General features: G+C 40.1%; 2 protein-coding genes across 2 annotated transcripts; one reads left to right on the top strand and one right to left on the bottom strand.

The window, feature by feature from the left end:
• Positions 1 to 2447: 2447 nt before the first annotated feature.
• On the top strand, positions 2448 to 9156 carry LOC138196174 (solute carrier family 2, facilitated glucose transporter member 11-like). The gene is made up of 12 exons (XM_069145975.1): positions 2448 to 2468; positions 3510 to 3608; positions 4557 to 4717; positions 5629 to 5753; positions 5836 to 5965; positions 6304 to 6452; positions 7512 to 7699; positions 7821 to 7931; positions 8363 to 8464; positions 8544 to 8619; positions 8717 to 8844; positions 8942 to 9156. Exons 1-12 carry the CDS (start codon positions 2448 to 2450, stop codon positions 9134 to 9136), a joined length of 1485 nt encoding a protein of 494 aa, XP_069002076.1. The 3' UTR covers positions 9137 to 9156.
• Positions 9157 to 11119: 1963 nt separating this feature from the next.
• patz1 (POZ/BTB and AT hook containing zinc finger 1) lies at positions 11120 to 24523 on the bottom strand. The gene is given in 7 exon segments (XM_069144026.1): positions 11120 to 15188; positions 15585 to 15797; positions 18325 to 18483; positions 20465 to 20636; positions 20735 to 20798; positions 23137 to 23709; positions 23711 to 24523. Coding segments are annotated over 7 exon segments (2322 nt in total). The 5' UTR covers positions 24373 to 24523; the 3' UTR covers positions 11120 to 14709.
• Positions 24524 to 24643: the final 120 nt, after the last annotated feature.

Genomic DNA, 24643 nt, shown 5'->3' with positions numbered 1-24643 from the left:
TACATATACGTCCGCCCTGTTCTTATGAGCTCAGGAATGTCTTGAGGAAATTTCTGTAGATTTGGCACAAACATTCACTTGGACTCAAGGGTTAACTGATTCGATTTGTAGAGATCAAACATCTGTGACCTCGACACCTTTGTCACCTCCGCCATGAATATGCTTGTAATTTCAAACAAATGTCTAACAGGATAAAACAGCCCAGATTTACGCATTTTGCAGAAACACTTTGTAAAAAGGTACACAGAATTTGATTTCAGATTTACAAGATACCAAATACATGAGACTGTAGTTTGAGTATAATGAGTGTGAAATGATGCAGAAAACAGTAAGATTAGTTACATTTAATGTAATGAAGTAGCCTTTTGAATATTTCACTCATCATATATCTTTAATTAAGTAATGCCTAATCCAAACTTTAGAAAATAAGATGAAGTGGGAAAGTAGATCTTTTTTTATTGAAAAAGTACTGTTTCTTGATGCTGCACATTTCACATAAAATATCTCTTGTGGAAATAATTATCATTCACAGCAAACTAAATTCATGAAAATGCTGATACAACATATTGTCATACATCTTGGTTGGGACAAATATGAGTAAATGGATGTATATCATTTCATATGTATATCATGTATATCATATTGCCTGCACGTTCAAGATGATAATAGATACTCTTCACATAAAACAAATATTCTGCTCAAAATATAAATGTATTACTACAGAATCAATGTAGTTGCAATAGTTGGTCCAGTGGTAGTTGCAATAAAGGGTTAGTTACACAAGTTGCACTTTACAACCTTTGTGGCAAAAGCAGCAAAAATATACTGAGTTATATTTCACTCAGAGGATTAGTATTCCTAATTAGTTTGTGTAAATGTAAATTTAGTGCACAAATTTCTCAACATGCTCTCGATATGATCATTAAAATGAAGAAAACCCAGCATGGAATCATTGATCACTCCAAGTCTTCAAACTGTGAGGCTGCTGAAAGTGGACCAAACTGTGTTTGATGCTGCACACAATCATGTGTTTTTCACACTTGAAGAGTCTAGAAATGGTTATTGCTATTAACATTACAGGTTATTGCATATTATAAAGAAGAAGTGAGTGACAGAAAATTAGAAATAGTTTATGTTTACTGTTATGTTTACTGTTGTACTGTTTCAATCACTCATAAATTACCTTGAATTGCATTTGATTTTTATGGAAGTTTGATTCATTGACTGATGATGTAACTAAGAGTGGATCTAATATTTTTCTGAAGTTTTCCATTAAAATCTAACTTCTACTTGTATTTGATGGTTTGTGTGTCATTTAGAAAATATCTGATGAGTGGTAAACGAAAAAAAAAATTTTAAAAGGGCAGTCCAGCAAATTATTTTGACACTTTCATAATCTTCAGGTACTTGCAAGAGACAGAAAAAAAATAAAAAAATCAATGGTTCAGATCTGAGCAACAGAGGCTGAGATGTTCTGACTTTTAGTGTCTTGCTTTGGTCAAACTCTAAAGATGCTGCATCCTACAGTCCCTGTTATACAATTCAAATGTGCCAGAGAAACACCCACATCCTTGAAACCTCACACCACCTTCTTTTTGTGATGCAAATTTGAACAAAACTTGTTTGTCTATTGCTGTAAAACAGCGTGAAAGTTAACAGTTCATGTTTTGTACTGTAACAAAGTGAACTGAAGACATTACAAGGCTGCTCAGATAAGAACTTGAAGCATACCAGAGATGTTACAGTTCAGTGTGTAAATATCATGACTGAACATAAAATTGCTCTCACTTGTGGAGACCTCTGATCTCGGTATGGTGCTGATCCCATTTGCAAATACTTTCATGATTGTACAGCTGTACAATAAACTCACAGAAAGGCATTTTGGTTGCGACTGCATCTTTTCACCACACTTTCTCTCATACACTGAATAACTAATGAGTGCATGTACTTTATCGACAAAGGTTACTGATGGTGTGTTATAGAAAAGCTTTTTGCCCTTTCTGTGTGTGTGTGCGTGCTTGCGTGCGTGCGTGCGTGCGTGCGTGTGTGTGAGTGTGTGTGTGTGTGTGTGTGTGTGTGTGTGTGTGTGTGTGTGTGCAGTGTGTGCGCGTGTGTGTGTGTGTGTGTGTGTGTGTGTGTGTGTGTGTGTGTGTGTGTGTGTGTGTGTACGTCCCTCCCTCCCAGACAAAAATGTCTAACTGATACACAGAATATACCGTAAGAACATGCTGCAGTTGTAACAATTAAAGGAATCAGCTAGACAGACCAGGTTTAATCTAGTGCAGCGTTTGGTCATCCCTATCACTCACGTCAAAAAATGACGATCTTGTTCTAACAGCATGAATGGACAACTCATTTCTATTGATGTGTAACTTGAGGGGCAATCCTTTATATATGCTGGTCCTCAACTACATCTGCAGCCACCATCCAAGAAGCCAGTGCAAAACATGAAGTGTGCCACAAAAAAGGTAAGTGGATGCTGTTACATTCCAATACTTTTTGTGGGTTTGAAGTGTTTGTAGGAAACTGTCTCTATAAGCTGTAATACTACTAAATGCTTTTTTTTAACGGCAGATTTTTATTCAGTAAAACAATTTGGGTAAAACTTCATCATGATGTTTAGAAAGCAAAAGCAAAATAAGGAAACATATTGATAAATTTGATAATAACAGACTCTATAACCATAAGCATTTTCCATTCACATTTCCATTAAATTTGTTCCATTTTTTTCCCATTTTTTCCCATATTTAATATCATAAAATAGCACATGTGTTTTTTTTAAACAATATGTTGGGCACTTTATTCTCCTTATTTTCAATTATTACAGCCTAATTATTTTGGAAGTCAATTACTAGGGATAAGTTATAAAATTATAACTTTATTATTTTGGGGGGGGGGAATTTTGTTTTGCTGCAAGACAGTTTACAACTTTGTCATTCTTTCTGGTAACCTCACATGAAGGCCTGCAGAGCTTTGCACAAGTTTGTCCCAATTAGCCTCAAAACTGTAACCACCTGCCTACAACGCATCAAATTTTACAATTTGATTATATTTTGTTTGTAAAACCAAAGAGAGTGTTAAATAAATGTAGTGCAATATTACCATCTGAACTGTGGTAGTATAAAAGTATAAAGTATACACGTACAACAAAGAAACTTAAGGATATGCACCAGGATATCATTGTAGTTGAACAGTTTTTATTTTAAAACAAACTATAAGATTTGCATATGTATATTTATTAAAAGAGAGCTCAGCTGTACTTGTCAAACATCTGTAATCGAGCAGAGCACGGAGGACCTGTTGGGCACACAGCGTGATGTAATACTGACGATCATGAGGGTTAAAGAATGTTGAGCTTATGGATATCATTTATAATCATTAAATGTGTTTGAGGCCCATGTGAGTGAAATGTTAAATTAATCAGTACATACAGTACAGCCCTCTCCCACAGCATCTAACTACTGACCAAAAACCAAATACTGTTTATATAATGCTCCCTTTCACATCAGCTGCAGTACTGGAGGCTTTACCTGCTGTCGCTGGTGTTGGGAATTGGAGGATCATTTCAGTATGGTATCCAAGTTTCTCTCATCGCTTCTCCAGCAGTGGTAAGATCTATGTTAGTTTCAATCAAAGTACGAATGAAAACCATCACCCTCAGTACTATGTTTTGTTGTGGTTGTGTCAAATTCAAATTTGCCATGTTGCGATCATTCATCATTACATTAAATGTGGTATAATTTATTCTACTCACAATTATGCAATAATTAATTCTTGGTCTTTTATGAATGGTTTCAAAATTATATCTTTTTCTTTAGAGTTTCATTTTTATACCACTGGAGTTATTATATTTCAAGTGATTTTTAATGTATTCAATATAATATGCCACAAAGAACCAACTTTCTAATCCTTGTAATTGTAGCAGCAGTAATATCACTGACTAGCTTCTGAATGTCATACTTATAACATCTGACTCTCTAATCTAAAAGTCAGTGCGTCATTGAGTACAAAAACAAAGTCAACTTTTGTGTAGTGTCACCAACAAAAATAACAAATAACAGCAACTGTGTCAAAGTAAGAGGGACAAGGCCAATAAGCTTTTATTTATAGCACATGGGCACAAGAAAACCCAAAATGCTTGACATGAATATTAGAAGAAAAGAAAGAAATGGTTTCTCATTTAATTAGAAAGGCAGAAGGCAATATCACAGATCACATATTTGCCAACAGAAGTTTGACAAGCTGTACAGCAAACCACAATCCTTATTTTAGTCATCCATAATAGCATTACATTACATTTCATTTAGCTGACGCTTTTACCCAAAGTGACTTACTATAAGTGCATTTTAGAACACACACTATTGGACAACAACAAAGAACAACAACAATCAAGAAAGTACAATCGGATGGTTGGACAGAATGTCTGACTGGATCCGAGGTTTGATGAGGAGACAAAAATATAGGTGACAATAAGCACAGCCAATAATGACATTATCTGTCAGGAACCTAAAACATTAAGCTTAATATGTCCCTTGACATCTCTGACTTACCTGCAGCACGTTCAGAGTTTTGTGAACTACACATGGATGCTGAGGTACGATGCTCCAGTGGGCGAATCTACCAACCAGCTCATTTGGTCCTTCATCGTGGCTGTGTTGAGTCTGGGAGCCTGGGCCGGGGCTATTCACAGTGGTAGCCTTCCAATCACTTATGGCCGGTGAGAGAGACACACACACACACACACACATGCACATTATGTTATGTTGAAAAATAACCTGCTGACATCTGGATTTCAAAACACTCTCACCTGTTAATTGTGGGTTTTGGAGCCAAAAGAACCATTACAGCAATGTTCAGTTGCACCAGTTCTACAGGTTGCATGAAAAAAAAAAAGAATTTATCTGTTTTATTGAACATAAATATGTTCATTTGTGTGGTTGGTGATTTAAAAAAAAAAAAAAATCAAAACCAGAAAAGCAACTGAATATACTGATAAACCACTTGGGTAGCCTAGATCCTAGGACTAAATAGAAATTTGGGGAAATACGTTGTACATTTGCTTTCTTTCTTGCTCATCACAGCTGATTGATAACACTATTTCTCTGTCTGGTAAATATAAAGATGGAGCAAGCAGATTGCATTATTTTAGAGTAATGACAGGAGAGACAGGAGGTAACAGTTAGCTTGGCTCATGGGCCAAAAGACAGCCTGGCACACAGGCTAACCACCTGTCAGACTGCATCTCGAGGTTTTCACATTACATTTTTTTGTGTAAATTAAACAAACTAAATAAAAGGGATTAATTAATGAGTACTAAGATGACGGTTAGCCAGTTTAGTTTTTGGAGAGAGCTAAGCAAATTGTTTCTCCGTTTCCAGTCTTTATGCTAAGCTAATCTAACCAGCTGGTGGTGCTGATTTTATCCTTGGGCTAGAAAGCAGATCTGTGTATTTACCAAAATGTCAAACTAAGAAGATATTACAGGTTGTGAGCACCATGTAAAAGACAAACTGCTTTTTTTTTGTTTTTGTTTTTGTTAAATAAAGTGCTCATAAATCTTGCATAATGTCAAAACAGGTTTCCTCAAACCCCATTTAATATTCGTCTTTGTTTCTTTTGATCTTGCAGGAAAAAAGCTCTCCTGTTCAACAATGTCATTGCGATCATTGCTGCCTTGCTCATGGTCTTCAGTCGCATGGCCAAGTCTTTTGAGATGATCTTGCTGGGACGATTTCTCTATGGATATAACGTTGGTATGTTACAATCATGTGACGTTTGTAGTGTCTCTTTTTCTTAAGCCAGGCTCTTAGCTCTTTATCTTGTCTCTTTCCATAGGTCTCGGCCTCAGCGTTCACCTCATGTACCTGGGCGAGAGTTCTCCGAAGAAACTCAGAGGATTCATGACTCTCACAAGCTCAATCTTCATTGGTTTGGGGAAAGTCACTGGTCAGATAATTGGCATCAAGTAAGAATCAGCTGCTCGATTTGACTTATACCTGGAGCTAAAACACAAAAAACATCAGTCAAGACCAACAGATAAATATCATCTTATTCATTCACTTATTAAAGAGGCCAGGATTCACAAACACTGCTCTGGCAGTCCTGTTAGTATTGTCCTGTCATAATCAGTCTTGGTCCAGATTAAAGTTTAACACCTTGTCTTCCTAATTAGTGACACTGAATAGCAGTAAACCATAGTGTAATATTTTCCTCATGTTTTTTTCATTATCAGCTGCTCCATTTTGTTGTTGCTCCACCTGGTAAGTTTCTTTCTAAGCTGTCTTTGTTGTATGCTCTGTTCAGGGAGATAATGGGCTCAGAGGAAATGTGGCCGTATCTCTTAGCTGTGAGTGGTATCCCTGCCATCCTGCAGTTTGTGATGCTGTTTTTCTTCCCTGAGGCCCCGCGACACCTTTACATTGATAAAGGAGACACTGAGGGAAGCAAAACAGGTGAGTGCGAACACAACAGACTCAGCATCTGATTCTTACAAAAGATTCAAAATAAATCCAAACATTCAAGGAATTGATTGTCATGTGTATTACAATTTTTACAAATAAAGTCTCAATGGGCGCTATTTTCAAGAATCTATTATATATTAGCCAAAAATAAATCCTTAGCCGGTGGTTAATCTTGGAATAGTTTGGGGAACTGATCTTGACACACCTCTTCTCAATGATCTGTTGTATGAAGTTTTCGAGCAAATACACTCCTCCTCTTCATACAGTAGATAATGGACTTATACGATTTAAGATTGTTTATTGCACAAACCCCACCAAAGCCAAACTAGCTAAGATTTAAAAAAGCATTTACCCTGTTTAATACATGTTTTGTTGACATGCCTGATTCTATGGACATTTTGGCAATATTTATCTCCTTTAGTGACGTTTTCAGTACAATTAACCCACATCCCTTAATTGCTATAATCAGGTGAGACCAAATGTGGTGTAAAATCATACAGTATTCAATTTGAACACATTTGAAGAGGAAAATAAATGTTATAAGTGCATTAACAGGCAATGAAAAACATGTGCAGCAGCTGCACGATATACTGTATATTCATACCAAGACACATAAGGTAATATACAGTAAATAAAAGCACGCTTTTCTAATGAAAAGACTGGATAACAAAGTAATCTTGAAGCATGTTTAAAATAAATGAACCTGCAAACTGTTTTCTTGCCTGATGACAAGCTGTATTTAAAGTTTCTGCCTTGATGCTGTGATGATGTTTAAAGTGTTAGTGCAATAATGGTTAGTGCAGCTAACTTCCTGCAGTTTGTACTACATACAGTATCATATCCAGTTACGTCTGATTGCTCCTTGTTATTTTAAAGGTTATAATTTACCTCTGGTCAAATACAGACAGCCTCGCAGAGCAAGCTATTAAACCTCCAAAAAGATCCTCTCCAACAGTGCATTGATAGAACAAACAGCAAACTTCTGCGTGTTTGTTGTTACCATGTATATAATGTATATAATGTACGTGTGTGTTTATATATGTGAAACAGCCTTACAGTGGCTGTGGCAGGAGGACAACTTAAAGCTGGAACTGGACGACATGCAGAAAGAGAGAGAGAGCTCGCAGGGAGAGAAGGCCAAGACTGTGAAGGATGTTCTCACCTCTCGCTGTGTGAGATGGCAACTACTGACTCTGGCCATCCCCTGCGCTGGTGTTCAGTTCTGCGGCATCAATGCTGTACGTTTGTTTAAGTTCTCTCCCTCATAACACAGGGATTATGGACTAAGCTTTCACATGACATGTTTTAGTTCCCTTTTATTCCGTTTGATGGCCTCTCATCTGTTATCCTCTCTCTCAGCTGTACTTCTACGCCTTTGACATCTTTCGGGAGTCTGGAGTGCCAGAGACCCAGATGCATTACTTGGCCATTGGAATTGGAGCAACAGAGCTCATCACCATAACACTGTGTGTAAGTATCTGTAAAACGTAGCATGAATCGGAGTCTGGATCTAAGAAGCCGTTGGGCAAGTCTGAAATCTGGGTTTGGAGTGTGTGTGCTGAAAAAAGTAGTTCAGTTTATGAACATTTACTTTACTGTATGTGACTTATAGCTATATCCCTAATTTGTAAAAGTAATATTCAGTTGTATGGTTTAGCAAAAATACTGAGTGCAATATAGTTTATTATGAAGTGGAGAAGCAGAAAAAAGACTAGAACAGAGGAAAGCGACGTCCACAACGGTTCAGTAAGGCTCACAAAAGGTTTGCTTGTGTTGAATGGGAAGATAAATTATTCCATTAAAGTGTTTCTTTAGATAAAGTGAAAATAGCCTTTGCATAAGTCCAAATTTCTTAGTAGACTCTTGGTGAGATGATTTTCTGCATCACTGTTGTGTCTCAGTCATTCCTGATAGATCGTGCCGGCAGAAAGAAGCTGATGGGCTACGGCTATCTACTGATGGGGGTCACCATGTGTTTACTTACTGTCATGCTGTCCATCAAGGTAAATACAGTCGGACACTGCACAGCTCCTCCCCGCTGTCCCATAGAGGAGCAATTCTAATGTTTGTCTCTTTATACAGGATCTGAATGCATGGATCCCCTATGTGAACATCGGCCTGATCTTTTGTGTCATTTGCATTTATGGGCTTGGGCCTTGTGAGTTTTTTGTCCACCTACAATGAGCACAAATTTATCTCAGATAGTGATAATCTGAATTTGATCGAGCTTTTATCGTCTCAATATTTTATTTCAGCCGGAGTGTCTATGGCTCTCCCTGCTGACCTTTTCCTACAAGCCTGGCGACCTTCTGCTTATGTGATCAGTGGGACCATCAACTGGCTCGGCATGTTTGTTGTTGCGATGTTGTTCGGCTATGTAGTGGTGAGAGACACACTGTGCATGTACTGTTATATATCTCCACCTTTATGTCTGTAATTATGTAACACAATTTTTTTTTTTTTTGTGTGTCCCTACGCAGGATTTACTCGGGCAATTCTGCTTCCTGATTTTTGTGGCTTACTCCATTTTCAGTTCAGCATTTATGATATATTTTGTCCCAGAAACGAAAGGAAAGACGATGGTGGAGATTATGGAGGACTTTAACAAGCTTAATTACAAGAACAAGGGAGCTGACATTGAAAAGACGGATGTTACTCATGAAACTCAGTTTTAAATTTTTTTTGTATCTTTTGTTTTCATGAACTAAACATACAACCATTCCATTACTTTTATGTAATTTTATGCAAATAAAGATATTTATTTTTTTTAGGTGAATTTTGAAATCAGATGGTATACACAAAGTGCTGACTTTAAAAATATGGAATTTGTAAATATATCATATTAATATCATATAATATCAAATTAATGTCGACTTTACCTTGAATAGGTAGAACTTTAGTAGCGCTTAAAATGGCACTTACTTTTAGCACTTTGTAGTTTGGCTTTCTTGAAGAAATTGTATTTTTTTTATTCTTGTTGTTCTGGGTTTTGTACCCTCATGGTTGAAATGCACTTATTGTAAGTCGCTTTGGATAAAAGCGTCAGCTAAATGACATGTAATGTAATGTAATGTAATTTGAATACCGACTCTGGTTTTCTGGTTATTCATCACAATGTTATATAAGGTATTTGTAGATAATTTTGTGTTCTGACTGCTCTCCTGGCAATTCAAGTTCAAGGGTTTCCTGTTAAGGTCTTTAATTTGAAATGGGTATCTAATCTATCACTGTATGGGACATTATTATTGTGTCAGCTTGTTATTTTGACTGACATAAACTAAAGGCCGTCGCTATCATGGTGTTTAGAGAGGTTTGAAGCCAGACGTGACCTCAAATGGACGAGCTGAAGAGGAGCGAGTGCTGGGTCTCACTCTATCTGATTGGGAACCCGAGGACACTACGCCCTGCCTAACAATAGCAGAAACCTGACTGCACCACAGGCCTGTCAATCAATCATACATGGCCACAAAAATAATTGTTTTTGAGAATCTTGGACGTGTGGGGAAAAATGTATTTACTTTATATTTCACATGAGAAGTTGGAGTCTATGGAACCAGAGACTTTTTGAACCAACCCCTGGAGACCCTCGGTGGTATTGCAGCTTTGGGCACTTCCAAAAAGGCCTTATTTTCCAGACCAGAAAGCTACGTCGACTTTTATATACAATCTATGCTTTATTCTAAAGAGAGGTTAGAATACACTATTTCTTCTTCCTGTCATGTTAGACTGAGGGCAGACTGGACGCTACAGTGACTCACTATCGCCTGTTAAGGTGTGGGATAGTGTTACCGGACGAGCCGGGCCGGGGCTAGCTGGTTAGCTAACTTCAGTGTTAGATCTCTGCAACACAATACACAGACGTCTTTCACATGACATCAAAAATTGTGGTTTCTTCATATTCTGTAGATAATTATAGTTAATCTATAAATGTTACAAAGTGCAGAAAGACCACGGCTCCACCTGGCTGAATCTGTGCTAAGGTGCAGGAACCATCAATAGGCGCAAACTGAGACAGCCTCTCACCGAGATCCGAGCAGTATTTCATTTTATTATAAGCTTTCCGTCTGTCAAAAATGAAGTGAAATACTGCATGGATCTAAGGTGAAGGAACGATGGAGAATTTAAAAACACTGTGTGGCTATCTCCTCTGCCTTGAGTGTTCGAAGGTAAAATTCTTGCTGACTGATCAAACTAAATATGCTGAAACCTTATCATTTAAATGTATCTGCAGTCAAAGGTGATAATGTGTCACGTAGTAGAATATAAGGTGTATTTTATTTGTAGTCAACAATGTCAATAATCTTGCCACCTTTAGCAAATAGCTATATCCACTCCAATTATTACCATAACAGTATTCAATAGTCCCATCCCGGAAAGAAAGAGTCAGCCAAACTCGTCACAAGAAACCAAATGAGTGTTGCTGGGACCACGTAGCAGCCCTGCCGAATCCACTCGTGTAGGTGTTTAAAATGTAGCGGCCCGTCATAAGGGTAGCCGGGCTGCTGCAATAGACCTGTTTTAGAGAGTAACACCCTCCTCTCCTTCGCGCAGGCAGACATGGACATAAGGGGTTATACTGCTGTATACATAAACCAGAAGGTGGATTTATTCTTTCACTATCTACCAGGAAAAATTACAAGACAAATGTTAGGTGCTTTTCAGTTGCAATTTATTTGACGCTCATCTCTGTCCCAATAAGAGAGACGAGTCTCAATAACGGAGTACAAAAACAAATATCTATAGAAAAGTAAGCTTATATTGAAATATGTCCAAAGACGTAATAACAAAACATGTAGCTCACATGTTTTAAGAGCAATCTTGTTGAGTACGATGATAAAATACCAAGTTAACATATTGTACATTTTGTGTTTTTATACAAAAGTGTCAATGCAAGTCACTCTGTACAATTCTTAACCTTTAGAAAAGAGGACCTTTTTTAATCCACTGCTGTGCACAATCAGTATTTGGAAGGCACTTTGCAACAGACCAAAAGCAGAAAGCAAAACATTTACGCCTAAATAATTCATGAAATAATTCACCTTTTACATTTGAGTACCAACGGGACTGAAACAAATCATACAACCCAGTGAAGAGAGAGAGAGAGAGAGAGAGAGAGAAAAAAGCTCATCCTTTTCTTACAGAAACTTCCACTTGTCTTCAAATAGGAATAATAACACAACCCTTAATACCTTTTAAGGAGTAAATACTAGTGCAGAGTGGATCAAAAAAGGGAAAAGAAAATCTTGGTCAAAGACGTGAGTCGTGCAGCTGGCAGTGTGAGCGCTACCAGAGCACAGTGATAGTACAGTGAGCAGTGAAACCGTTACTGCCACCAACCAGTGATCGACATTCAGTCCCCAGCTCAGCTCGCATGCCACAACATGTAGTTTACACTTCAAATGGCCATAACTTAACATCCCTCCACATAACAGACGAGGGGGGGAAAAAAAAAAATCTTTATATGTACAGGACCACCACTGACAAACACTGATCATATTGGTTGGTTCATATATATTTATATATATTTATAGAGTGTGTATATGGAAGGTATATACACTTGTTACAATCACAATATAACCATAAATAATATAGGAATGTACTGAATTTAACAGACTAAATTACTCACAAATAATAATTAAACAGAAAGCAGGAAACAGAGATCAAACACGGAAACGGACACACACAAAAATAAAAAAAATTTCTCTCGCACGCACACAAACACACGCAAGCGTGCAGACACACACCGCCAGTCCCTTCGCTGTTGGACTGAGCCTGATTTGCATCATGATACATGTTTTACAACACAAACAAAACACCAGCATAAGAGAAATATGTCGATAATATGTTAATGTGCGAGTTGTGTGACAGGTCCATATGATATCACATAATTACAGTTTGCATGGAGTACTTTGCAACTGTACTAATACAACTTTGTGTAGCTCTGTTCTCACAAATGGTTTGAAGCCAACTACCTGTGATTGGTCTTTTTTTTCCCGTTTCAGTTATTGAAGAGGAAATAAGAGGACATCATGATTGTGAAAAAGAGTGAGTTTGGATTTGTCATTATTTAAACTAAATCTGAATTTAAGCTGTAACAAATAGTTATATCTGCAACAATTTTGAAGATTGATGGATAGTTTGGGTAATTTTTCTGCAAAAATGCAAAATCATTGTCTGGTTTCAGATTCTCAAGTTTACTGCATTTATTTTTTAATGTGTGACAGTTTACTCAGTATCTTTGGGTTTAGATCCGTTCGTTCGACAAATAAAGCAAACTTAAGACATTGCTGTGGGCTCTAAGAAACTGAATAGCATTTTTAACATTTTACAAACAAAAACTCATCATGAAACAACAGGCAGATTAATCAATAATGAAAATAACAATTAATTGCAGCTCTAAACAAACTAAACTGTCCTTTGTAATGTAAATTGATCTATGAAACACATTTTATTATTATTGTAACCAATATATTGGGTTATTTAGGATGCGAAAACAATTGAGAATCACAGTTCAGGTGAAATTTAGCAAAGTAGAAGTGTGAATGTGAGGCTCCCACTGTGTATCAGTATGAGGGAACTATTCAAACCGCTTTTCGTTTAATCACAGGACTGTTTAGGATTCAACACATTTGCACTGCAAGACACCCGAAAAAGGTAGCTTGCACTTTAATGGAGCCACCATTTGGTGCAAACACGAGACATGCCAACAACACAAGCAACTCTGAGAGGAGGGGGAAGAGCAACATGTGAACTGCAGGTGATGAAGGTGAAGGAACGATGGAGAATTAAAGAATGCTGTACTACGTTTTACGTTTTTTTTTTTTTTTAGCCCAGAGGCTGATGGATCAAGGTGTGAATCCTTCTCCTACCCTCCAAGTCTGTTGCACAACACACACATAACAAACACACATCTCCATTTGACATAATTTAGAGTGAAAAATAATCAAAGTGAGCCATTCACATGATTTTTGTTTGACAATTTAAGAAAAAAAAAAGAAAAGAAAAAAAAAACTGTACACAAAATTGTGGGCATGAATAAGTTAATAAAATATAATCTACATTTCTCAAAATATATACTGAAAATATACCTGACCTTGGTCCCTGTTTCATGTACACAACTGACTTAACACCAAACAAACACGACTGGGAAACTTGTAACGGGGAAACTAAGCTCAGTCCTAACAAGCTCAGAGCACGTTTCAAGACAAGAGTTTACGTCCAAATTTATCCAGACTCATTAAAAACCCCATTTAATTTCAAAAGCATTCCTGTACTAATTGTAGATCGTGATGACGCATGGCTTTTCTCTCCTTACTTCTGCAATTTTTCCTATGAAAAACTAATTTTCAAAAATAATCAGATCAAAAAAAAATAAGAAGAAAGGCTTTTTAAAAAAGTGCTTCTACCTATAATCCTGCCAACAGTTTTTCAATGACGTCCATGACAGCTACCAGTGCCACTCAGTGGCAAGAAAACTGACACTTTCTGCATGAAGCTGGAAAAAAAAAAAGAAGCTTAATAATCAATGTGTCGTGAAAAGTGCTGAGAGCCTGTTGGGAATGTTGTTTCTTTAACAAATAACAGGTTAAATAGAGTAAACCTGCTGTCAAAACTGACGCCAATTTAAACCGCTGTCCTTAAAAAAAGCAAATCCTCTTTTAAAGAAGGTAATAAATAGAGAATTTAGCCCTCTTGTTGCTCTGAGGTAAAGACATCTGTTAACAGCCTTGAGAGGAACGAGGAACATGAAGCATTAAAAATCATTGTAATGGCCAAGGTTCATTTTAACAACTACACCAGAGCAGTTTAATTGGGCAAAACGACAACAATTACTTGTTTTGAGTATTCAGTAAATAATTCATCTTTCAAGAAAAAAAAAAATGGTGCAGCTGAGAAACCTCAATTACACACAAGTTAAAAAAACAAAAACAACAAAAAAAAAAAAACAGCTGAAAGAAACAGAACTTCAACAGATCCATGTTGGAAATAAAACCTTCATGTAACTTCTTTATAAGGAAAATTTCAAAAACGAAAACACCCTTTTCATACTTTGAAAAAGTAGAAAAAGTAGGAATTTTATGGCAGTCTTTTGACAAAAATATTGGATTCACATTAGGCAATGTGACGAACAGAAGAAGTCTTGAGGCAAAGTTATTCCCAAATACACAGCGTCTTCTGTGGGCAACCCGGCTTTGTCCTATAAACCAGAGGCTTTGCTAAAGGCTTGTAAAGCCTCTAGCAAAAAATGTCACTTCCCTCCAAAGTCAATTCCACTTTGACCCGCCTCAGCGTCCACCAATGAAGAGGCGAAAGCGGACTGCACTATCTGAAAGCCAAAGGACTCGAGCAGAGACATGTTTTGTTGAGGGGAGAATGGAGAGGAGAGGGAGGGGGCCATCTCATTTAAGCCAGACCCTGAAACCCCCTGGGCCTTCTGGGCTTTGTGAACTCTGTGCTGGTGCTTGTTGAGGTAGGACTTGGTGCGGAAGGCCTGACCACAGATCCCGCAGGTAAACTTCTTCTCGGGGTCCGTCTTGGCTTTAGATCCCTCTGGGGAGGCCAAGGCCTCCGCGGAGGCCCCATTACAGGCTAAAGAGGGCATCTCGAGCTCCGGTACGTCTGGTTTGTGGGGAGATTTGAGCTCACCACCGTTGGACAATTCTCCAAACGAAGGATCCGATTCATCTGCTTCAAGATGGGGACATTTCCCAGCATTTTCCTGCCCGTCTGAGGTAAACACATCATGGATAGGAAGAGGGGAGTGAGGCAGAGAGAGGAAAATGGGAGAAAAGAGAGGCATAAATTAGGAGAAATAGATGATAAATCAGGATTTGTCAAATATAACTTCTAGATTCCGGTGGCTGGCTGGCACCTGCAAAAACATCAGTTAAACTTCAGGCGTTAAGTGAGAAAGCACCAAACTGACAACTGATTTAAGAAATCACAAACTAAATACAGTTTTATAAAGAGAGACTTCCTTCAAAAATGTGGCTACAGCATTTAACCATACAGTAATCTAGCTCAGTCCATTTGCCCAGTGTCTTCTGTGCTCATCCAACCAGTAGGCCATGCTTGCACCATGCCCCCACCCCCCCCACCCCCCTCCTGCTGGACTGTACTGACCTGCGACAGGCCCATGGACGGGGAAGCCAGGCACCCCGCCAGAGCGACACTCCCAGAAATATGGAGCCCCACCTGGCTTCCCCATGAGCAGCTCAGGCTGCAAGCAGAGGCTTGAATGGCCAGGCTGGGGGAGAACTGGGTGTCCAGAGAGCCCATGAAAGCGACCCTCTGCCTCAGACGAGGTGAGAAGCAGCTGGCGACTGGCGCACAGGTCTACACAACACCCGGCCAGGGAGAAAGGAAGGGGGAGGGACAGACACAAAAGGCCGGCGGAAACCATATGGACACAGTTACCTTCACGTCATCACTAGTATTTGAAACACAGTATACTAGACAGGTATAGTAGTAGGAATAAGTCCATGCTGGGTGCCTTGCATCACTACAGCTTTCAGCGATGAATGGAGTAACGTTCCTCTTATTCCCTTCTATAATCCCTGAACACTGGGATTATAAAATCTAAATGGTTATTGAAATAATTCTCCAAAAAAGATGGTGTTTGGGAAAAACAAATCGGATGTGAATCATCCACTGGCTAATAAGCATCTTTTAACAGATCAAATTATATAAATGATGCGAGTACAGTTCTTTCTCAGAGTGGATACAGTGATCTGTTAAACACAGGTGTGATTAACAACATTAAAAGTGACTACATTTATTGCATCTGCAACAAGGCAGGACCCTGCTGTTGCATGCTGGCTCACCGAAACCGCTAAATAAACTGAGCCATCATTAATATAGTTAGTTACACCTGTGATATCCTGGTGTTGCATGTCAGAATATCCTTGACTGCATATAACAAAGACTGATGACCACACACGACCTATTTGTCTCACAAATGGCATGACACTAAATGAAGACTTCGGTGAAAACTGCAGTAAATATAGTGACAGTACACATTTCTGTCTATGGCCATTTACGAAGGCTTTTTTCTCCTCATTTATATGATGCGCTTGGTTTGAATGTTTTCATTAAACCAAAAAACATAAAACCACTTCATGTCAAGTAGAGCCTACACAAATTGTATCATTCAAATATCCTTGTCATCCTTATGTGGCAGTTATTGGCTTTACAGAAATCTGTGGTCAAAAAGACTTTGTCAGCATCACTTTGCTTATTAGTAAGGTTCACTAATATTCTTACAACTTTGGCAAACAAGTCGAGAATTAAAACAAACTCGCATAAAGCGTAACATAAATGAGCAAATTAGAAAAGTCTGCAAAAGGACACGCATGATGAAGTCCACTATTCATTGGACCAAATTTGAGAAGCTACAGTATACCTGCGATCCAATGCACTCCGTGACATATTGTTCTTGTCACAGACATGACAGAGGCGGAAACTGATTTTAACATTTTATAATCGGTTTCATCTTAAAAGAAATATACTTTCTCCTAATAAGCTTATCAAGTCTCCTCTTGCCAAAGAAACCATTTTTTTCCGCCTGTACAGACTAATATATACACATATTTTCAGCAATAAAAGATGATACAAAGTCTGCAAAAGTTTTTACAAATGCCAAATAAAATGAAATAATACCCTCCCATTGTTCCATAGATTTTAATTTGACTTTAGCTTGCCACACTTCATGTCTTTAACAAAATACCATCTATAAGGCTACTTAAATGGGCTAATCAAACTGTATCAGTACTTCTCACGTAATCAATGATTTTGATACCTCTGTTATCAGGCAGTTACAAAAACAAATGAACAGTGGAAAGCCTTTTCATCCGTATTATTTTTTACAAATTGTGGTAGTGGCTCACAGTTCACTGTGCACTGTCTCCATGCTACTGTTTTTTCCACAGAAATGGCACCACTACAAAAGTATCAATGAATCCAGGGCAAATGGAGCACACATCAGGGCGGTCATGCAACACTGTGCACGGTTCAACAACTGCTGATGAATCCAGCCAAGCACAGACGGACGCTGTTAACCGTACGGCCAAGGCCATGCTGGACAGACACACACATACAAACAAAAGCAAACGTGACTGAGCACTCCAATGTCTCACGGCCATGGGTTAAAATGGTCAGCTACGAAGTCAGGACAACTTAAATGTCTTCAGTTACTGCATGTGACCGTAGGAATGCAAAATGTGGCCATTCTTCCAGGTACTCAATTTCCAGCCTCATGAATAGTTAAGTATTCAATTTAAGTAACAACATTGTGATTTTGTGGCACAGACGTAAATAGTAGCAGGTGTCTTTGTATTTGTCAAAGCACAAATAAAGTCAAGATTTCAACTGTAGTTTCAAGTCTAGCCAAATGTATGCGAGTTAATGAGTTATCTGCCTAGTGGCGTGTATTTATTTTGTAGTAACAGATGCACTGCTCTAAGCTGAAGCAGTGTCCCGCGGCCTTTTCTACCATCCTGTCCTTTGAGTCGGTGAAACTGCAGTGAGCATGCTATATAATATACACTTTCCCAAATCTTAATGTGACCTTCTACTGAAAGAAACTGACCAACTGCTGAATCATGGGCTACTAAAGCTGCAATTCATAATAAAATTGGTGTCACAGAAAGAGATGTGTTCCAGAAAAATTTCCTCAAAGAGGTGTGCAATACTTGGCAAATGAAGTTGGAACAATAAATGTTTCAGCAAAAAGCCTGGAAGCAGGAATTGATGTACGCTGGTGTTTATAACACACAGAGAAGCGGCAGCATGTTTCTCCAAAAAGCAGCAGAGCAAATGAAAGCCAGAAACATGAGCGTTGGGGATGGAGCGGGCGGCTGCTTGCCTTCCACTGAGCACTGGCGTCCCATGTGGTAAGGGTTGCCGTTGTGCATCTGCAGTTCCCCCCTTGGCTCAGGGAAGGTGTGCATTGTGGCAGAAGGGGGCAGTGGAGAGCCATGGTGTGTCTTTATATGCACCTTAAGGTAGGATGCAGTGGAGAAACCTGGGACCAGAAGAACAAAGAACAAGGCAGTTGCTTGACACACTCGAAGCCTTGGCTCTGAGAGGAGCACCCTGGAATAAAGACAGGCCATTTGATATGGATCAAAAACCCATAAATTGGTTTGACTGGCGTAACTCTGGACATCGTATAGTGAATTGAGACACAATTAATACCCATGTTTTAAAGCTGTTACCTCTCAACAGTGTAGAAACAGTCGTGAGTGAACATGGCTGTGACGCGTATAAATAAACGTCGAATGACAGACAAGCCCGCAGGAGAAGAGCTCAGCTTTGAGGTAATTTTGATGTAGGCGCAAAAGTCGACACTATTGCGGGATCATGTGAAGCACCCTGGTCCACAAAAGATGTATTTCCTTTACACAATCGTTTTCTGAGTGTCACAAACACTGAAAAATATCTTGAAGACTTGTCATTGGACAAAATGATGAAATTCAGAGTCAGTGAATTATTTCATTTAGCCAACAGGAGGTCAACCAGCTCAGACAGCGGAGTCTCTAACACGCATGTTCAGCCCAATGACTGTATGTAAAATGGGACATAGCCTCCAGATCTGAAAAATGAGGCCAATGCGGAAGTGTTTTAAACTGCAATACCACCAAGCGCAGCTAGAGGTTGGCTCCAAAAAAATGCAGGTTCCCACAGACGTCTCTCGTGAAATTCTCAGTCAAAATTGTTTTTCCATAGGTTTCCTGCAAGTCATTCGCTAAATTTACTTTTTCAGATTAGTGTTCTGGTCGTCCATCTGAAAATGATCCTATCATTAATTATAAAAACAAGCTTCAAAAAGCCATGTTTTTTTTTTTTTTTTTTTTTTTTGGGGGGGGGGGGGGGGGGGGGGGCGCGTGTCTGTTTGATTGACAGGTCGGTGCTGCAGTCAGGTTATGGCTATCGGTGGGTATAGTGTAGTAGGTTGGGTTAGGTTAGGTAGTTACTTTATTAATCCCCGAGGGGAAATTTTTTCGCTACAGCAGCATACAGGAAGCAATAGATAATAATAGAATAATAGAAAGCAATAAAATAGCAGTAAATATTGTCGTAGTATTGCCGGAGTTCCAATCAGATCGAGCCAGATCCCTCGCTCTCTCCCCCCCCCCCAGCTCGCCCATATATGGTCACTACTGGCTCCAAACTACCTGGGACTAGCAAGATGGCGCCGGCCAAATTTCCGAACTCGAGGCTTCAAAACGGCCGCTCGCAAACCAATGGGGGACGTGACCGCTGGTTGCCGCATAGTTCAGCCAAACTCGGACTCCTGAGATTGTTCTCTCTGAGCCCAAAACGGGCCAAACCTTTTTCAGCCTCTGGGACCAAGACTTTAAGTACAAGTTAAAAAGCCCAACTTTGCTCGGGTATATTTGACACATTCAGGACTTGCACATCTTCTCAACTTTAGACAAAACATTCCCACATATTTGTGTAACTTCTCAATGCAACTGGCATAAAACAACTTGAATTAGACTGAACTTTGTGCGGCAGCACAATGTGATGTCATTTGGTGGCGGGCTTTGAGGAGTAATTTTGCACCCGTGTAGTGGAATTAATCTTCACAATGTAAAACTGGGGAGATAAGAGATCATATTTTTTGGCACATGCACTTTCACGTATCCGAGGGGTCAACACACTGCATCACGAGATGACATTGATCAGCTTCGTCCCACCAATCAGTACAAGCACTGAAATTTGGACAGTCTATTGTAACAACAGGATGTTAGAGGAACGTTTTATTGTTTTGAACCGGGTCACAATTCAACATTAGAAATATCACAAGATTTAAAAGTATATCTAATGGCTAATGCACCTCAAACCGTAACTCTAGACGTCATAACTCAAGACATTAAAAGCTGGACATCATGTCCAGCTCTTATTTTCTGAACGACCACACCGTCCTCTCCGTTGTCAGAAAATGTAGGGCTGAGGAGTTTGTGTGACATGTGAAGATTTTTTTTACATGAAGGAATTACCTTTGTTGCAAATGCCACAGTAGTTATGAGTTCCTTCACTGTGTTTCTTGAGGTGGTCCGTCATGTAGGCCGCTCGCAGGAACTTGCCACAAACCTTGCAGGGGATTTTGTCCTCATGGCATGCAAGGTGGGACCGGAGGCGATCTCTTGTCGCAAAAGAGGCATTACAAATCTGAAATACAGAAATCAACATGTTAACGCCTCTCCCACATATTACTGCTTCAAACCCTCCATGATATATTAAACAGATAACTGGAGGAATAAAATTACCTGGCACTTGTGGGGTCTCTCTGTTGTGTGTACTTGTTTGATATGTCCATTCAGGTGGTCTGGTCTGGAAAAAATAAAGGGGGAAAAGAAAAAGAAGAAAAAAGAAAAGAGTTTGAGTATGTCCATGTATGAATCTGCCTTTTCTTACCTTCAGCATCCCTCAACTGTATGGAAATCTGTATCCTGTCACTGAAATCTTTGTTGTGCAGGCCCCTGATTGTGTTGGCGTTGCTTCGGTATTTACTGAACAATACCAACGATACCAAAATGTCCCTTCAATCACCAAAACAGCTTCAATAAAAGAAAGAATAGCCCATCATTAAGGATTAGTCATTCTATTAATCATTTTGCGGATCGAATAATTGTTACATGTCATACAAAACAGGCCTAATATTTGCTGGTTGCAGCTTCTCTCTGTTGTGGAGGTTGGCTTTCTTTTCTTTGTCTGATTTAAGACAACTTAATTATAATATATTCGAATCTATTTGAGGAACAATGCAAACATTACATGACATGAGTCAGGGGTTTTAGTAAATCGTGTTAAGAATTTTTTTTCCTATTTTCTAACAAGTTGCGATAAATCAAGAAAAATAACCAATGAAAATCATCACTAGTTGCAGCCCTAAAAGAGCCATGGTTAATGTTGGTAGTACTTGCATGAATGTAACCTTAAAAATCACAAAAGGAATCCTGTTCCAATTGAAACCGTTCGTGCGCAGACGTCTCAAGATGATGTCCTCTCCCAGTGTTGAAACAGGAAAACGGTTTCCAACCAAGCGCAGGTGAGATACATGAATTACCACAATGGAGCCTCAGTAAAAGGGGTAAGAAACACCAGAAGCTTCACGAGACAATATAATCACGATATAGTATTGCGATTAGCTGCCAATCGCAATAGCATATATTGTGATATATTCCTTTTTTTCCAACTGCAAATCATGTCCCCAAAGAAAAACATTTGTTTCATCTAGTGAATTTTTATTGCAGCAAAATGGGATTGTCAAAAAGACAGACTGACCAACACGGTCCTAAAAATCCCTTTAATAATGTTACATACGCATGATAGACATTTATATCGACACAAAAATATTGGTGTCCATGTGTCAGTACAGTATTGCCATCATAATATCGCAATACTATGCTGTATTGATTTTTTTCCTCATCATTACAGAATAATTACATTTGTTTTTATCCTTGTGTTGTCGTAAATTTTGAGCAATCTCTGGCAGAAGAATTTCTTTTGGGATTAATAAAGCGGCATCTTATTTTATTTTGAAGTTTAAAAGGAACACTGAACACATGTAAAATAAGGGCTTTTCCACTGCAGACATTTTGACTTGGCATCGTAGTCCACAGCACAAGTGTTACTTATATTACTAACGGATGACACTACTCTATTAAAATGCTCCAACAAGTCATAATAGTGAGCTAGCATTCATAACTTATGAACCCCTAAAACCAAAGCAGCTAAATAAAAGCCTGTCTCCTATGAAAAAAAAACAAAACAGATATTAATACACCCAAAAAAAAAAAAACAAGTCAGTGAGAACTCATCAGTAATAAGAGCTACTAAAGATACTAAACCCCCAAAACACACTTTCCTTAATATCGTTTCTCTTAAACTTAAGGCTCCTTAAGGGAACTCCACCAGCACAAATCCTTTCACTCTCATTTTGGTAAAAGGCTTTGCCTCAAACTTTCACCCTACGCCTCACCAGATTTATGAACTGACCGTTTCTATTTATCACCGGTGCCATATTTCAACCTCCACGGCAGCAGGTGGAGACAGTGAGTTAGAAACACGGCCGGAGGACACTGAGCCTGTTCAACTGGTCTGTGTGGGTTTAAGTGAACATTACAGTGGTGGCAAGTAGAACAGTTGTTCAGCCACACACACACACTAGATTTCTCAATAAGAGTTGATGGGGCAGGGAAGGAAGGGCTCACGGAAAGCAAGCTTCTTAAAATGTGTGAGAAACACCGAGACCCCACCAACTCTGTACTGTTGTCTGTTAATGCAACCAATGTCCTTAATCTGTGGGCTCGATCCTAAAAAAAAAAACAAAAAAAACAAGCTGCTGGTTATAAAGCTGCAGACTGCAAAATGTGTCTGTGCATTTGCCAAGCTGATTTCTTTATTTCTGAACAGGGACAGCAGCAGCAGGCCTTGCTTTGTTTTGTGTATCTGAATGCTCACTTGATACCCGCAGTTACTCTCTTTCAGGTGCATCTCGTATGCAGATAAACTGTTGCATCTGTAAACAAAGTAAGGAGACCTACTTCTTTTTTTTTTGGGGGGGGGGGGGGGGGGGATGATCGGGAAATCGACATATCCCAGACATGTTTACACCTTTCTACAAACACATCGCAGACGGTCAGCGGACATGCAAGTTTTAACTCACCTTGAAAAACCTTTACCACAGCTTTGGCACACGTAAGGTTTGCCGACTGAGCCGTCGTGAGACCGCACATGGTACGACATCCTGTCTTTGCGTTTGAACCGGAGCCCGCACACATGGCACGCGTACGGCTTCTCCCCGGAGTGGGAGAGCTTGTGTCGGTTCAGGTGGTACACGTCGCGGAAAACTTTCCCGCAAATGTCACAGCCGACATGCCGCCTGGTCCTCTCCCTTTTACGGCCGTTATCCAGCGTCAGTCCCCCGTGTGACTGCACGCCGTTTTCCAGCAGACCAGGCTGGGAGAGTAAAGGAGCCGACAGGCTGTCGCCGGCGTTGTTTACGCCTCCGGTGGAGGCTCCGTGCTGCGCTTCGTGGTTCTTCAAGCGGGAAGCCTCCGTGAAAGCTTTGCCGCAGGTGTTGCACGGAAACAGCCCGTTGTCTTTCTGGGAGCTGTGGTTGAAGTGCACAGCCTCCACGACCCCGACGGCTTTCTTCGGTCTCCCCCTGCCTCTTTTGGACTCCGGGGAGCCGGCGTCGTGATGAAACGTGGTGCCCGGTATTTCCGTCGACGGGGGAGACGGGCGGTCCGTCGACGGGCTCCAACAGCGGCACCGACGACTCGCCGCCGTCCTCCAGCATGATGGCAGCGGTGTCTTCACCCGCATCCGCATGCATCTGCGCGCTGTTAGCGAAGCTCTGGCCGTTCACCAGCATCCCCGTCCCGTTCACCAGACTCTGCTGAGCCCCCGGGAAACCCAGCTCCGCGGCCGCCGCGGCCTGGAAAAGACTGGCGTCTCCTCCCCGAGAGGTCGGGACGAGGATCTGCACGTTGGACTGTTTGATCACCTCCTGACATATCTCGATGACGGAGCGCATCAGCAGGAACTTGGCGGCCGTCATCAACTCCGGGAAGCACTCCAGCCGCACCACGATCCTGGAGGTGTAGGCGAAGTCCAGGATGTCTTTAAAAACTTTCGGGCTGATCGTGTGCATCTCCAGCTCCTTGGCGTCGCCGTCGCCCTCCGGCTGACGGCTGAATACCGACTCGAAGTACTCGCTGCACGCGGCCAGCACCGCTTTGTGAGCGGGGAAGCTCTCCTCGCCGACGCGTAAAAGCACATCGCAGAACCTGCCTCCATCTTTCCTCTGAACGTTGAGGTTGTGTAGCATCTCCGCACTGTGCTTGCTCACCTGGTAGGTGTACGAAGAAGTCCAAGACGGCTCCGCTACTTTCTCCATGCCGAATTCATCCAATAACAATGGTTGGTAAGCGACCGCGGTCGGAGAAACGATTTGACGATGTGGATTAATTTCGTTCGACTGGAAAGCAGCTAGCTACCAAAAAAATACAAATCCAACGCCAAGCCGCCCCTCCCGTCGTTTTAGCATCTAAACGTTAGCGGTAGCAGCAGAGGAAAAAAAAAAATGGCAGCCCCCCAGCTTCCTGTGAACTTTGACCCTACTTTTCTTCAAGGGGTGGGGGGTCGCGCTTGTTTGGTTTAAAAAAAAA

The sequence above is a fragment of the Embiotoca jacksoni genome, unplaced genomic scaffold (assembly GCF_022577435.1).
Source record: "Embiotoca jacksoni isolate LCO1_2020_lvr unplaced genomic scaffold, fEmbJac1.0.p SCAF_1, whole genome shotgun sequence".
Lineage (NCBI taxonomy): Eukaryota > Metazoa > Chordata > Actinopteri > Embiotocidae > Embiotoca > Embiotoca jacksoni.
This window is presented reverse-complemented; position numbering and strand designations above follow the sequence as displayed.